General features: G+C 56.1%; 2 protein-coding genes across 2 annotated transcripts; both read right to left on the bottom strand.

Moving 5' to 3' along the window:
* Window positions 1-968: 968 nt before the first annotated feature.
* LOC34617736 lies at window positions 969-5,689 on the bottom strand. The gene is made up of 6 exons (XM_026336033.1): window positions 3,254-5,689; window positions 2,792-2,920; window positions 2,303-2,603; window positions 1,993-2,122; window positions 1,567-1,645; window positions 969-1,223 (listed from the first exon to the last, which is right to left on the bottom strand). The coding sequence occupies exons 1-6, from the start codon at window positions 5,687-5,689 to the stop codon at window positions 969-971; spliced, it is 3,330 nt and encodes a 1,109-aa protein (XP_026191818.1).
* Window positions 5,690-10,185: 4,496 nt separating this feature from the next.
* LOC34617737 lies at window positions 10,186-15,540 on the bottom strand. Its single transcript, XM_026336034.1, has 8 exons — window positions 13,788-15,540; window positions 13,009-13,341; window positions 12,693-12,784; window positions 11,776-12,396; window positions 11,425-11,648; window positions 11,078-11,243; window positions 10,533-10,622; window positions 10,186-10,278 (listed from the first exon to the last, which is right to left on the bottom strand). The coding sequence occupies exons 1-8, from the start codon at window positions 15,538-15,540 to the stop codon at window positions 10,186-10,188; spliced, it is 3,372 nt and encodes a 1,123-aa protein (XP_026191819.1).
* Between the last annotated feature and the right edge of the window lie 327 nt (window positions 15,541-15,867).

The raw sequence follows: 15,867 nt of genomic DNA on the forward strand, positions 1-15,867 counted from the left end.
CGGAGGTGTCGCTGGTGCTGCCGCTGCTGTTGCAACGTCATCTTCTTCGGACGCTGCGCGCCGTCCACTGCCCCTCCCCTGCTCATTCCGCTGGCTACGGATCCAGGGCCTCTCAGGTGCCCTCGCGCCGTATAGCTGCTTCCTCTCCATAATGCAGCAGCGAGAGCATGCGGACTAACAGCTGATGAACTTGCGCTGTACTAGCCTGTGGTGGGCACACACATGAATAAATGGCAAAGCGCAGCGGTTCAAGTCCTAATTCACGGTGATTTTACGACGAATATAGACCCGCACAGGAGAAGAATGCCTGAAAATGCCCCTATAAATCAAGTGCATGGAGGCCCCCGCTGTATATGTCCGGCCAAGCCAAAGAGCTCTCGATGCAGCGCCGAGTCCACTGGTCATTAGGTGGTCCGCTACAGATTTACGAGTATTATGGAGGATTCAGAAGATTCCTTCACCATTAAAAACATAAACAGTGTAACTGCCACACGGAAAACAAAGTAGAAGACCAGACCTTCGAGAAATCCAAAAGCAAGGCATCACCAGCAGGTCAGCGGCAGCAGCGGGCGACAGCAAGTTGCTGCTTCCGCCTTCACCCCATGCACTATGACTGCTGCAGTTTAAAGCCAAGCGTTCAAATGTGCAGAGTGAATCTGTATGTCGAGTAGCTGTTCGGGGGAAAAAAGGTGGATTCCTTCCCCCGTCCGTGTGTGTGTCGTTCCAACTCCATAGGAGCCGACAGGCTCGGTACTACTTATGCAAACGATTCTATTAGGGAGGCTCCTCTGCAGGCAGATGCCCACCTCAAACAGGTGCACAAGTACTGTAGGATACGTTTTGGCTTCTATCCATTGACGCCATTCCACCTACAGCTAGTGACTCTCTCAAGTACACCACCCCCATTGCCCCTCTCCGCAATTGCCTCTCTCCCACCCGCCGTGTCTGCTGTTTCATGTGAATTCGTGTTAATCCCGATTCTTCTCTCCCTCACTTCTCTGTGCGTGGAGTTCTCGCGTTTGTGCCCTTCCCCAGGCAACAGGTAGCGCCCCCCACCCGACTTTGCACCTTACTTCCGACGTGTCCCCCCGTAATGCCTGGAAACCGCTCATCCGTTTGGTGTCGACCACACTATATAGGAGTGTCAGTTTTAAGGCGAAGGCATTAGCAATGTCACTTAATTGCGCAGCATCTTGTAACTGGCAATGAAACGCTCCTTCCCGCTATATACTCCCCGTGGCCATTGAAAACCTAGGGGTTTTACAACGCGGAAACAGAGCAATCGCAATCAAAAGAGAAGGGCTTTTTGAATAATTGGGGGCGGGGCACCGTGCAGAATGCAGGATGTGCCGCCGTTCAGCATTGACCAGGCGCAGCGGCAGGGTACTTCAAATACAGCAGCCGCACCATCGAGCTCGAAGCCAGCAAAATATTACAGCGAGTAGAAGACGCCTTTCTACCGCAAGGACAATGCAGACAAGGGGGTCCTTAACGCTCTCATGCCCCACGGATTCACCACCAGCAAACGACATGAAAATACGTATAAGATACAGCAGCTGTTTAGGCATAGTCTTGGTCTATACAGAAGCTGCAACTAGCTTTGGGTAGCCCCGCCCTGGGAGCTGCCCTTCCAAACACAAGCCCCCTTCAATGAGGGTAGATACAGGGCGTAATAAGATGCGCAATAGACGATGAGGCAGCACAGGAGTACACAGTCTTAATTTACAGCCCGCGCCGTAAGAGGGCACGGGGAACACACGAACACACGCAATCGGGAAGATACAACGAGCGAAACACAAGTACATCTGCCTAGAACATCCTCATTGACGCCCTTCTGTGAAATCGGCACTTTTTGAATAACCAACGAAACTCTCCCGTGCACGTCCATCCTCCCATTGAGCTTTCATACCAGTAGGGGTCCCGAACAGGCACCCCTAAGGGGCCTGCTGCGCCTAAGAGATCCCCTTATAATGAGGCGGGTCACACTCGCACATCATGGGCAGATCAACGCAAATCGGCTCTGTCGTTGATTGGAACTCGTCGTATTTGCTTTTTGATCTGTCATTGGGATCCAACCGCCGTGCCCATATACAGCCGCTCCACGAAACTGGCCATGGCGTTCCTTGAAGGGGCAACAAGATCGGGAGAGCATGAAGGAAAGATGCATAGGGGCAGGGCAGATGATGCCGAGGAGGCACCCTCGAAAAACACAACGGCGACAGTACCCTTCAGGTTAAAGGAACGATACGAAGACGAGATCGTCAACACGGGGGTGGGTGAAGTGTGGCGACAGCACTTCAGCCTCTGAGGTCAACATCAGCAGGTCTTCCAGTAGTGGTGGGCTGCGGCATAAGCCTGACACCCTCAATGCGGATAAAGACGCGCTGGATCCCTCGATCAAATTCAACATTGAAGGAAGCACAGATTCTCCTTTTAAACTTTTCGGTGTTTGGGGTGAAAGTACCCCCAGCATACTCTAACAAGAACGCCATAGAGGCATCCGAGCTGCAGAAGGAGATGCAACAATGCGAACCACGTGGAGGAAACACAAGAACGCGCTCGATTCCGCAGATGCCGAGGTCGCCAGTCAAGACCGTCTTTAGCTGAACGAAGCAAACACAGAAAAGGCACATGGCGGCTCGCTGCACATCGTACACAATCCGTAGCCTAATCCTCCACCCCTTACAATGTGCGAAATGCGTAATTCAGTGCATGCCCAGTCACATCGAACAGATTTCGTTCATTAGCGACTTTCACGCCTTCCTGTCTGCCTGGCCATTTTTCTACCTACCTTCTCTTCGGCGGCCTCCTTTCCGGAGAGTGTGTGCGCCCTCGCAGCTCTCGGGATCCAGGAGACAAAAACCGTTCTCTCAAAAGCCTCTGGTGAGACACCTTGAACACCAGGAACGCCCATCAGCCCCTTCTCGGTCTGAACTGCAGCGGCCTGCCCATCCCGCGGCTGCTGCTTATGCTTGTGCTGCTGCTGTTGCTGCTGTTGTTGCTCGAACTGTTGCTGCAGCTGCAAGGCGGGCTGCAAAGGGAAGGAGGTAAGCGGCGTGATGCACGCGAGGCCCCCCGAACCCGGCAACAACTGGCCTCCCTTTGAGGCACTGCGCCCCGCGGCTCCCGTGGCGCTTGTGCTGGACGTTCCCTGCCTCGACTTCTTCTTCTTCCTGCTCCTCCTTTGCCTCTGTCCGGGATGGTGGAGTGCTGGAGGCCATCCTGACACATCGGAGGCGCTGTGGAGGCCTACCAGCCCCCCATCAACTCGCAAACTCGACACCAGCTGCGACACGGCATCCTCCGGGCAGTCCGCTGGGCCTCTAGAGAGAGCGTCGCCGCAGTCAGGCACGCCTTCTCTCAGCTGACCAGAGAGTCCGACCCCCCGTCCTGCCGCCATCGCCATTTCTGATTTAAACATCGCGGGCAGACGGCCTAAAACGCTCCTGCTCTGCTGCTCTGGGCTGCCAGGAAGCCCTCCATGAAGCCGTCCCACAATGCTCCTAAGACCTGCTTGTGCTGAGAGGGGGGCGGGTGCGAGGTTTCCTGCCCCAAAGCCTGCGTCGAATGCCTTGATGCCTCTATTGCCGAAATCCAACTCCTGCAGAAGAGAGGTGACCCCACAGACCTGTGCCGACAAGGGAATCCCTCCACTTTCAGAGGCCGTCAGTGCCACAAAGACTTCAGACTCGATGATAAACGGAGAACACATCGCCGCAGAACCTGAAGAGACCGGGTGGCACGCGTCCACTCCTCCTACCCGCTTCCCTCCAGCTTCTCCGCTTTCCCCCAGAGAACCCGCCGTCTCAGCTGCCGGCGGGGGCCTCGGCCGCAACGTCAAGAAGTGCGAAAAACGACCCACTTTCTGAATACCTTCCTGAACAGAACTGCCACCCCCACTGCCAGCAACGGCAGTAACGGAGGCGGGCATACTCCTCCCGCCCCCCTCCTCGCGCTGGCTACCCCCCCCTCCCGCCACGCAGTTATCGTCGGGGCATCGAGATCCGCCCTGCCCAATCATCAACGCCCCTCTAACGGAACACGACACCCGATCGACACCCGCAACACACACCTGAAGGCTCTCCACAGTCAACGCGAACCCCCCAAGGCAGCTCTTCAAAGCCGTCAGCTGCCGCAGCACGTCACCCGGACCTGTGCCTGCATCGAATACGGGCTGGTCCTGCGGCGTTCGAGACCCCAGCAGCTGAGGATCCAGAAGCTGCCTGCGACTGCACCTAGGGGAATGAACACGCACTGCTAGATCCGCCAACTGCAATTGCGGACGGGGCAAGCCTCTACCGCCACCCACAGAAAACGGAACCCTCCATACGGGCCTTTCGTCAAAGATCGCATCGTACAGCAAAGATACAAATGCAGCTGCTTCTTCATGCAATTTCTGCAGGCCGGACGAGATCGACACAAGACGCTCCCTACGATCCCCATCCACATCGTTCTCCGAAGGAATTGGAGGCAGGGGTGCCGGACAGGCGACTCCTGCTCCTCCTCCCCCCTGACCGCCCCCCCCCACAAGAACCTCGGAAGCGAAACCCATGACGGGCATATTAGGGGCCGACTCCAGAGAGGACGCTGCTGCTCCAAGCCCCAGAGGCCCTCTCTGACTCCGCGGTTTCCGCACACGCATTTTCTCTCGCGCCACCTGTGCCACGGCAGCGAGGGCTATGGAGGGTCGCCTTCCGTCAAAATTCCCACAAGGCGCAGTGTCTTGCTGCTGCAACTGCTGCTGCTGCTGCTCATACAAAAGCGTCCCTCCTCCGCCTCCACACGCCCCTCCCGCCGCCGTCCCCGAGCCTTCTTCGCCTGCCCTCCCTACAACTCGCTGATGCGCCGTGAGGTCTTGCAAAAGGGCCTCTTGCTCAGCAGCAGCGACGCGCGCCTCGAGCGCTCCTCCCCCCCCCGCCCCTCCGCCAAATCCTAGAGCTTCGTAGCCGGGAGGCGCATGCAGATCCAAAGCAGCATGGCGCCGCAGCGCTTGGGGCCCCGCAGCCGCTCCCCACATGGAGGAGGCTTCGACCCCTGGCAACACAGGGGAGAATCCGTCAAACCCCTCGTATGAAAGGGCGCATGCAGCCGACATGCCCATACCCAGTCGAACTGCCCCCGCACTTCCGCCCCCACCGCCACTCGGGGGGCCGCCTCCACCCCCCTGAGCGCCTTGCTGTCGCTCAGCAGCACCTCCGAGAAGAGCCGCACTCTCCTCCGGTCCCGCAGGCAGAGAGGACGAGGCGCTAGGGATACCTAAAGGCGCCTCCCGCAGACACCTCGCCTCCCCCCCAGCCCGCAGCTTCGTGTATGCGCTATTCGCTGACGCAAGCAGCAAACTGGCAGGCAGCGAAGGAGACCCCACAACTCCCGATGCGTCGCCCCCCTCCAGCAACCCGCGAACGCCAGCAGGGCTCGAACACATATCGCCACTGCCCCATTCGCCGAAGCTTTCCGAAATGAGGGGAGAAGCAAATGTGCACGGAGGGCACTCCGGCACCAGGGAGGATCCTCCGCCAGCAGTCGCGAGCTGCACAGGAGGGGCAGGTCGGGGAAGCGAGCCAATCACTGCTTTAGGCGTTCTGCAGAGGCCCCCAGGAGCCACCTCCCACGACTCCGTCGCGCGGGAAGGAAAGACCACCTCAGACACAGGCATATCCCGTGATACAGGCGAGTATCGCCTCTCCATTGGATATCGAAGGAACTCCTCGAAACCTCGGGGCTCTATCAGCAATGCACCGAAGACGCCAGACTAGATGGCCAAACTCCGTCCGCAAGTATTGCATACACACACACACACTCACTCACTCTCACAAACACTCACACACACACTCCACTGCCAAACCGGCGCGGGCAAGCAAAACGGCTGAGGCTCAAGGGGACAGCAAGGCCTCGGGCTTCACAGACTGCGCTCGAATACGCAGCGCTATGCGCTCGCCACACACCGCCGATATTAAGGAACCTAGTACATACAAGAGCACTCCGGAGGCAGCACACAGCCAACGGGAGCGGGAAGGTACCAGCACACACACACACGCAGAGAAACAAGGATGATGAAGCCAATAGCACATGAATGCAAAATATGTGTATTTTTGCGGACAATATATTAGTAAATATATATTCCATAGATAGATGGACATAGATAACAGGTAGAGAAACATGCAGAACCCTACAAACCAGACACACGCGCGCTTCCAGGTTGCCTAGCGGATGCCTCGCACAGAGGCACGCACGCCCCCCGCGCGATCAATCAAAGAATGAAAGAAGCCGTTGGAAGAGGGCTGCCCTGTCACGAGAACAACCTAAGACCCTCCTCCCCCAGATACACCTGGCAGCAAGTGACGAGCACTTCGCATCAACCTCCTCTGGATCTAGACCGATGCCTAGCCTAGAACTTCGCCTCCACCGCGCTTTTGCTCGAAGGCACTCGAGAAAAGGCGCGGTGCAAGTGCAGAGGAATGAGGGGATAGTATGACGCACAATGAAGAAATATTGGGAGGGAAGAAGGGTCCAGTGGAGACGGCACCGAATCAGAACACTCGTCCCTACGTGTGTCAAATGAATCGAATGATGCAAACAGCACTCGTTACGGAAGAGCGAAGAACAGAGCCACTCGTGCTCTTCGATCCCTGTCTCGTACGGCAGGAAGGTAGGTGTATATAAATGAAGATCCAATACACTTCAAATGGAGCAAGCAGGCGCCGAAACTGCCGCACTGTCGCCACGTATCATAGATAGCATATATATATATATATTGTATTGTATGATGAAAGAATATATATATACATATATAAATCTACCTATCTGCACGGCCAAAGGCTCAGTCGCATTTGATTACGCATGTACACTGCAGGCAGCTAGCTATACGCGCAGACGGCCTTCATCATATAAACTCTACACAGTCTGAAGAGCGGTGCGTGCCGCCTCGCACTTGCGGGAGACCGTGCTCTTGCTATTTGAGAGAACGGAAAATCAGATAAGAGCAATCTTTGAATGCACATCCATTCTCGTTGGCCTCCCTTGTCCTGGCTTGCATGCGGCGGGGGAACGAGAGCTTGCAACGAGATAGACACCCGAGATGCCGGGGTATGAGTGTTGGCTCCGGGAGAAGAGAAAGAAGCTCTAGAGCGCGAGACGCAAGCGCGCCTCGCTAGTTAGGGGGCAGGCGAGGCAAGAGCCACACGCACTGCACAATATAAGGACCAGCGCACAAGCTGCAGATATGGGTACATTGCAAGGGCACGCATGCATGTATGCATGCCCTTCCTCTACTGCGACACGAACACAGGGCAGAGGAGAAAGCAAATGAACGAATCGAGGCCGCACACGCAAACAGGCAAGCAGGGGGAGAGACAGCAACTGATGTACCTCCTCCTTCTCCGTAGATATATATATAGTCTATATATATGTATATCTCGATGGACTGGCTTTTCCTTGCTCTTTCGGAGCACCCACAACGGCTGTGCCGCCGGCAGAAAACGCCCCAAAAGATGACGAACGCCCCGCAAACAGTATACGGCCAGAGCCAAGCCTGGAAAAATGCAGCAGGAGGTGCAACACTGGACTCCTCTACCCGCTGAAACTTCAAGGAAGTACCGGTTTGCCGATATCAAAGGCTGCTCGTCTGCTGAGGGACGCAGATCCCCACAAAGGGAGCACGCACCCAGAGAAACTTATTCAGGGCCCCCCATAAGGCGAATAAGAGAGAAAAAGAGAAGAAGAAAACACCAAGAGACCACAAACAAACAACGGAGAGTGATGCTCTTGCTGCCCATGCAGCCACCTCCCCCGCGGTTCGAGTGAGCCTACTCTACCGCCACCAGCCGCTCCACGCGTAAACGAAAAGGGCAGTCTCACTACGCGAGCTCGAAGGCGCCCTGCCGCTACACAGCTGACCTTTCTTCAAAATAATTTAAACGGAAATCGACTAAAAAACAAAAACCAATGCCTATTTGGTCCGATACGTGCATCAAATCCGCCGCGCCCAACGAGGAGGCGCCCTGGCAGTACCATAAGACGCAGGTACGCTGAGGCCCCCCGCCCTCTTCCGGCCCACAGACAGACACAGCGGCACAAGACTCAGGAAACTTGTGTATGATGTTTGCGAGCAAACAGCTCATTGCGGCTTTCTAAGGATAGCTGCGCATGCTTTCCAGCGCGTTCATCGTGCCAAAGCTACCAGCAACCTCAAGGAATTCGCAACGCACGCGCATTTGCCCCTTCAGGGCACATCACCACCTCCCAGGGGCGTACGGGCTTTGCGGCTGCTGGCTGTGTAATACGTATGCAAACGATCCTTGCGTAGAAGCTCTTATGAAAAGAAACCTCCGAGGCTTCGCCGAATTTGGTTCATGCAGACAAAGGGTTTGAACCTAAACAAAAGCTCAAAATAAGCCTCTCCGTGCCCCCGCCCGAATTGCCAGGGAGGTCTCCCGTCCTCTGCCTTCCAATTCCTGTCATAAGTCTCTGCACGCAAAAGACTGCATGAATTTGTCGTGTTCTAGGGGAGCGGTCCGCAGCTACACCAGAGCGAGAAAACCTATGCCTTGAATAGCATGCGTCCATTTCGAGGTAGCGGACAGAACCGGCAAGGGCAGTCCTACCAACGCCTCTTCTTACACGCAGCGCAGTGCACACCTGCTCTGGAAGGGGCACCGTGAAGCCCTCCAAAAGACATTTCTGGCCCCGATTACTTCTCTGCATGCTGAACGCCTGAAGACACGAATTATGTACATTAACTGTTCCGGAGGAAGAGCCCGCTCAATAGTTTCATAAATCCCTTCATAGTAAGTCTGCACTCTTCGTAGTTTTCTCCAAAATGGATAACTCCACGGGTATGTGGACACCTCGCTTCTAGAAGGTACCCGTCCATGCGTTCCTAGATGTACGCCGTCACGGATGCTCTGCCGGATCACCTCGCCGCATCAGAGCTCACCTTGGCGCTTGTGTAATTAGGAGTTCTGTGCTTTCCGCTTTTTGTAAGGCGACTTCGCTCATCGCAAGGCTGGGTTCCCATTCGTGAAATTGCGTCAGGAAATGTGACGAGGGGCGCGGCATGCAGTGTGTAACACTCCGTGTGAGGTCTCTCTGTGCGGAAACACGTCCTTCCGGAGTCAATGCAAACCTAATGGAGTATCATGAAGCGTCCTGCTTTCAAAGGAACGTCACCGTTTTCTTCCCTTGCCCCTCAGGGGCCTGCCATGAGTGGAGAGGTGCAGCTCAGCTGCTGGTAACTGCACCACCCTCTAAGCACTCCGAGCGTTTACACTTAGTTGCCCGCAGCATTTACTGCCTGCACACGTGCACAAGGCTAAGTCTTCAGCGCATTGAGCGAACGCAGTTGCAAAATATATATATTGGGAGCTGAGATCCTGCGCAGGCTAATGTATATGAGTTCTTACTTAAATTTAGCCACTGCAGTAGGAAGAGCCCAACTATACCTTCGCCTCACAGCTTGCCTCCTTCCTCGGTTCGACAATATGCACTAGCCAGGCGCAAGCTATCTTGTGGATGGGGAAATCGTGGCCACTCTAAAGCCCTGCCACCCCACCTCCCCATATATTGTCGCAACGACGAGGGTAGCAGCGCATTTGTTGGGAAGGGCTAAAAAGAAATTCTACAGGGAACCTCTCATTTTACGAGTGTTCATCTGGAGTTATGCGACCGCTAAGAGGTGTATATGCGTTGGGCTGTTCGAGGCGAGATAGATCCCTCCTCTGATTATAATCGGCGCATTTGAGTTGCCTCTTTCGATTAATTTTAATCCCAATTGCGTCAGTGAGCGAATACAGTTGCTGCAGGAGCCCCAAAGTTACGTAGCGGGTACGAGGCTTCTGTGTTGCTCCCTCGAACTCCGTGCTTTCACGCCTCAACCAGTTTTGAATGGCTGGAAGAAGCGCTGAAACCGCGGTTGCTGCAGTTCGGCGTTAGGCAGGCTGCCTCCTTCCGACAGCATGCAACGTGGAGCGCTCGTGAGCGCGTAGACATGTGCAGAGGCTTGCGGGGTTCGGCCTTAACGAACGCAGGAAGGGCTGTCTAGGTTTCACGCTGCGTTTAGGGGCCATACACCGCAACTAGCAAACGCTACATCCATCAACCTGCCAGCAATAGCCCTAAGCGTCCCCTGTATCCCTTCTTCCTGCCTTTGCCACAACACACAATCGGCCAGTCGCTGCTGTCAAGACTTCACCCTGAGCAGGACCCTTGTTGCCCAGCAGTGTCTGTCTGCTCAGCTTCCTCTGTGTCAGCCATAGCGTCGGCAACTGTGGGAATGTCTTCCTGTAGAAACACCAGCAGACTCAGCAGCGTCCAGCGGGCGGATAAGGCATGCAGGCAAGGCTTTTTCACGAGGCTCGCCTTGCCACATCTGCCAGCGCTACCTACGGATTCTGTATAGAGAAGCTACACACACGTGAGGAGCACAGCTGCAGCGCTCCGCTACAAAGCAGTGCGAGACAATGCACCATCGGCACAGTTGGCAAACCAAATAACAAGGCGCTCCTTCCAAGAAGAGAGGTGGACCAGGTACTTACCTCCTCATCCGCCGCCTGATACAGAGGTACACTAGCCACGCGCTCAGCAATGTCTTCATCAACTTCCAGCTGCAAGGTTGCACAAAGCTCCTGAAAACAATGCCAGCCCACCACACTCATACACACCCATACAGAGACATGCACGCCCATACAGATACATGCACACCATACAGATACATGCACATCCACATACATACACTCACATACACACACGTAAGTGCGTAAAAGGTCAGATTATCCAAAAAAAGGCCAGAACATGACCAAAATGAAGGTTGAGAAGCCACAGGGTCGTCTCATCTGCACTACCAACGCGCTTCCAGAGGAACGCGCACGGCCTTTACGCCGGTTTGACGGCTATAGCGATTCAGATATCAGGCAGCGCGAACTGCTAAACAAGGGCATTTCTGAAACGGCTGTTGCAAAATGAAGCCGCCTAAAGCGAAGGCCCGCAAAACTAATACCATAAAGCCGCCTGCGCACTAAATTACACTATCCATTCTACGTGCAGATGCGCTGCGACTGTACCGGCAGAGCTGCATGCTGACCCGTAGTTCTCGGAGCTGCCGCCAGCTCTTAAGATCTCTGAAGCGGAGATCGACTGCCCTCGCGAGTTGATGTCTGAGGGCGGTATCTATGGGTGCTGGCGGGAGAAGACGCAGAACGGATAGTACATCACGTCCCCCCAGACACCAGAGACGGGGTGCGAGGTGCCTGCACGCCAAGCGTCACACGGCATGGCGACCACGCGGCTTGCAGGCTGTACGCATAGCCCCCGCAGAAGTGCCAGACAGCTTTAAAAGTGCAAGTGTGATGACACATTGATACCAGCCGTGCATCAGGAAACAGAAATTCAGAAAGGGCGAAGAACACAGAGAGGATCTTTTATGCGCACTGCAGCAAATCCAGAGGGATGGCGGCCCCCACCGCCACAAGGGTTTGAAGCACACGGGCCAGGCACTTTGCCTCCTTTCGGACGAATGCGCCTTCGAGGCTCTCGCGCTTCTCTTCTTCTTTCCTCAGACACCCGTCCTGCAGTGCACAAAGAGCAGCAGCAAAAGCAACAGCAACAACAGCAGCAGCGCATTTTTTCGACTTGATTAGCGTCCATCGCCGCCGCTGGCCTCCCACGAAATCATGCGAAATTCCCTGTTTTTCAAAGCGCACCAGCAGCGTGACACAGCAGCAGCGTGACACAGCAGCAGCGTGACACAGCAGCAGCGTGACACAGCAGCCGCTAGAGCGCTCGTGTGTTATCGAGCGCAAAAGCAGGCCTTAAGAAAGCCGAGAAACAAGCGAAAGCAAGGGAAGGGGCACGCAGACAGACCCTCTGCAAGCGCCAGCAGATGAGGCCGCAGAGATCCTCTGCATAGCGACGTGCCACATCAGTTTGAGGATGGTGCCGGAGAGCGTCTGCTGCAGTGGCTGCCGCAACAATGGAGAGACGCTGAAAGAGGCGATCCCCAGCGTTGGGAGCCACAGGGAGACTCCTAGCAGCTGAGGCTGCCCCAGATGCGCCTCCCATGGGTGCTGCTCCCAAAGAGGTGGACTCCATTAGGTAGCGAGCTACATGACAGAAACGGCGAGAGAGCTGCTCAGCGGAGGGCAGCGGAGGGAAGTGGCCTCCTCCCCGCACTGCGAATTCTAAAGAGTCTGCTTTACCGACGTCTGGAGGGGCCTGCGCAGCCACAGCACACAGACTGAAGCAGCTTCGGCTTCTCAAAGGCTGGCTAGCCAAAGCTCGCCCCCCAGTATGCCCTAGCCAACAACACACCGGCGCGCCAGACGCGCACGAGCTTCCACCTCCGTCCGTCGCAGAGGCGGCGAGGCCTGTGAAACAGCTACTGGAGATCCCCAGTCCAGCATCCTTTCGAAGAGCCCCATGCGCCAAGACATCAAGAGAGCAAAAACGAGGCGTAGACGCACATATGTATGTATGTACATGCATGCATATATGTATGTGCAGAGCGCTCCACAAAAGCAGCCCTTCGCTTCGCTCTCCTTCGAAGCGCCTCCGCGAGAGCACCCGTGTGCTAAGAATAGCCATGTGGGCATCGTCGCAAAGACAAATCCGAGCCGACAAATCCCCAATCGAATGGCCCCTCCCCCTGCCTGACCACTATACGGGAGAGACAGCACAAGGATCTAACGGCGCAGACTCACGAAACCATCCATTTCCTCCTCCTCCTCTGCCTTCTCCGCCTGCAGGCGCGCCAGTGTCATCAGGAGAGCCGGGAGGCACTCGGGGTCCGCTGCTTCGGCCAGCGCAGCAATGCAGCAAAACACATGAAGCATGCATGCATGCAAGGAAGAAGAATTGTGGAGCGTCTAGAAATTGAGATCGCTGGCCTTTTTTCCCACGCTCCCCCACGCAAGCGCCTACGTAACAGCAGTCATGAGAGCCCGTACTGGGGGAAAGGGGGGCCCCCCAAAGGGCAGGGAGGCCCCCAAAAGTATTCCCAGAAGGGGGTAATCTCACCAGCCATGCGCCCCTTCATCAGCAAGGAGAGCCACAGACCCGCGCCTGCATCTGCGGGGTATCGACAGAGCGTCCGCACCAACGCATCGCCAGAGGCTGTGGCAGCAGCAGCAGAGAGGCGAGCATAGAGTGCCTTTGCCCTTGCCTCAAACCCCTCTATCAGCAACGCATCTGCGCTGTCCATTGTGCACTGTATATCGCAGCCAGTGCCACCGCCGACTGGCGCCTCCCGGGGGGTTCCGAGATCTTCGCACGCGGAAGAGCCATGCCCCACTTGCACGGTCTTCTTGAGGCAGCCGTCCCGGTAAGATGCAACGAATAATTCTGCGATGTCTCCCACGCAGGCGCATACACACACGTGCATGTATACAGACATACATCCATACGCACATACATATATGCCTACATATATACACACAAACATACATATATGCCTACATACATACACACAAACACACATATATGCCTACATATATACACACAAACATACATAAATGCCTACATATATACACACAAACATGCATAAATGCCTACATATATACACACAAACATATGCCTACATACATACACACAAACATGCATAAATGCCTACATATATACACACAGATATGCCTACATACATACACACAAACATACACGCGAACATACATCCATACACAGATATTACCGTCGCCCTCCCTTAGCGCAATACTCTGGAAACGTCTACTGGCAGCGCTTCTACTGCTCAGCCTGGCCCCACAACCACCGCCACACAGGACAGCTCCCCTTGCGTCGCTTGCCTTCCGAAGGAAATACTGAAAGAAGGATGCGCTGTGCCACGAGGAGCTCCGGCTCCTTCAACACGCTTTCACTGCTGCTGGGAGCGGCGGTATCATCAATCGCGTGCTCTCCAAACAACAGACGCGCACAAAGGGCTAGTTCCTCGTGGCACTGAAGCCTCTCAAGAGCATCCAGAGTCCTTATAACTGCCGCGGGAGGCAGTTCGGATAGCAGTGTGTTTGGGGGCTCTAGGAGGGCTGCAACAGCGGCAGCCGCTGCCTGGTCAGTACCGTCTAGTTCTTGCGCTGCTGCCTGCTGCAGCATCTCTGCGCACTGCGGAGCAGACAGTTCGGCAGTCTGTTGCTGCAAGAGCTGTTGCAGCACCCGCGTCAGCAGATCGTGGCGAAGTCCTACTGACCGCAGGGCCCAGTCCACCGCAGACAATTCGCTGACAGAGAAACACAAGGCATGCCGCGCCAGTGCAGGCAAAGCCGCCCTGTAGAGTGCAGCATTAGCTGACAGGGGGGGAGCCGCATCCTCCTTCACGATCTGCCCGTCTAGACGCGAATCTTCAGGCCGCGCGAGCTTGTCGAACGTGGTGAAGGTCCTCAAGAGGCGTGGGAGGCTGCGCACCGGTATGCTGGGCAGCTTGCCTCTGAAGAAGGCACTCGACGCAGCCACGAAGTCAGCTCTGTAGAAGCGGAGAGTCGCGAAGGCTTCGGCAGCAGTCAAAGCCTCTAGGACGGTGCAGGTGGGCAGTCGCTGGACGAGATGATCTGCGCAGCAGTCCAGCATAGGGGCGTTATGGAAGGCGACCCTCGCACATCCCCACAGCAGCTGACTGAGGTCTATGCTGCAGAAAGCCTCCGCCCGAGCCTGGACGTGCTGTGCAAGGGTGCTGAAAAGCTGATGCTGGGGATGTTGCATCCCTCCGTAGGCAGCGGCAACGGTGGCGATGCCACGCGGGCCTAGTTCGTCGGCCTTGCTGATGCACTGGAGCGCCAGGAGGTCAAAAAAAGACTTGTTGGGGATGTTGAGTCGCGCAAACGCCTGAAGCGCCACGGCAAGATCCGACGCGCGGCAGTCTGTAGCCTGCAGCGCAAGGAGTCTCGCCAAGTGGTGGAACAGGGAGACATCGCGGTAACCCGCTTTGGCGTATGCGTTGAGGATTGCGACGATTTCCCTTGCCCTGTAGCCTTCTGCCACGTCTCGCACAGCCGAGCTGCACCGCAGCCAGAAATTCGGGTTCGAGAGGCGCAGGCAGCCTGCGGTCTTGACACTATCCCGCAGTTCCCCTGCAGACTGGAGGTGAATGGGGATGCGGCCAAAGCTAGCGGGAACGCGGCGTGGATCGAGGGTTTTCTCGTAACAGTCGTACTCGTCTAGTCGCTGCCTCTTCGTTGCGAAGCTACGAGTGCGCAGAATCTGCAGGCGCCTCCACAGCGAGTCGCAAGACAATGCATGCCCCGGCAAAAGCGTCTCCGCAGCCAAGGGCCCCGGCTCTGCGTACAGAGACAAACGCCTTCGTGTCGCGTTCGCTCCGCGCCGCCGCGGGGGAGCACTGGTAGAGAAAACGGACGGCTTAGAGGCCGCGCATGCCGAGAGGCGGCATCCCTTGTGCTCGCGTGTCGATGCAGCGGGGAGGGACGAGTGAGCGAGCCGCCCCTCGGAGCCGCCACAGCGCGCTCTGTATTGAAATTCAGGTCGTGCCGCGGTAATAACACTACGCACGGAGGTCGCCCGGTGAGCGCATAAAGGCGCGATCCCCAGCATCCTCCCGGAACGATCGGCCGGCGCACACCCATCTGGGGAGAACGGCTACGTCGAACTCCCACAGAGGTGCCCCAATCGGCGTTATCAAGAATTTCACTAGTAAAAAATAGTGCAACACGGAGGATCCCAGAGGAGCAGGCGCTCACTGCTTGAGTGGCCACGCCGAGGGGCCCCTCCCCGGCTGCGTTCACTGCATGCGCGGAGAGGGCCCTCTCCTCAGCCACAACACGCCCTGTGCGACACTGTGTCTCTTCCTCGACAAAGGAACTTGGCGATTCAAATCGATTCTTGTGAGCCCCGACGCTTCACGACACCCGGGAGAGGGCC

This window comes from Cyclospora cayetanensis, unplaced genomic scaffold (assembly GCF_002999335.1).
Source record: "Cyclospora cayetanensis isolate NF1_C8 unplaced genomic scaffold, CcayRef3 CcayRef3_contig_9, whole genome shotgun sequence".
Taxonomy (NCBI): Eukaryota; Apicomplexa; class Conoidasida; order Eucoccidiorida; family Eimeriidae; genus Cyclospora; species Cyclospora cayetanensis.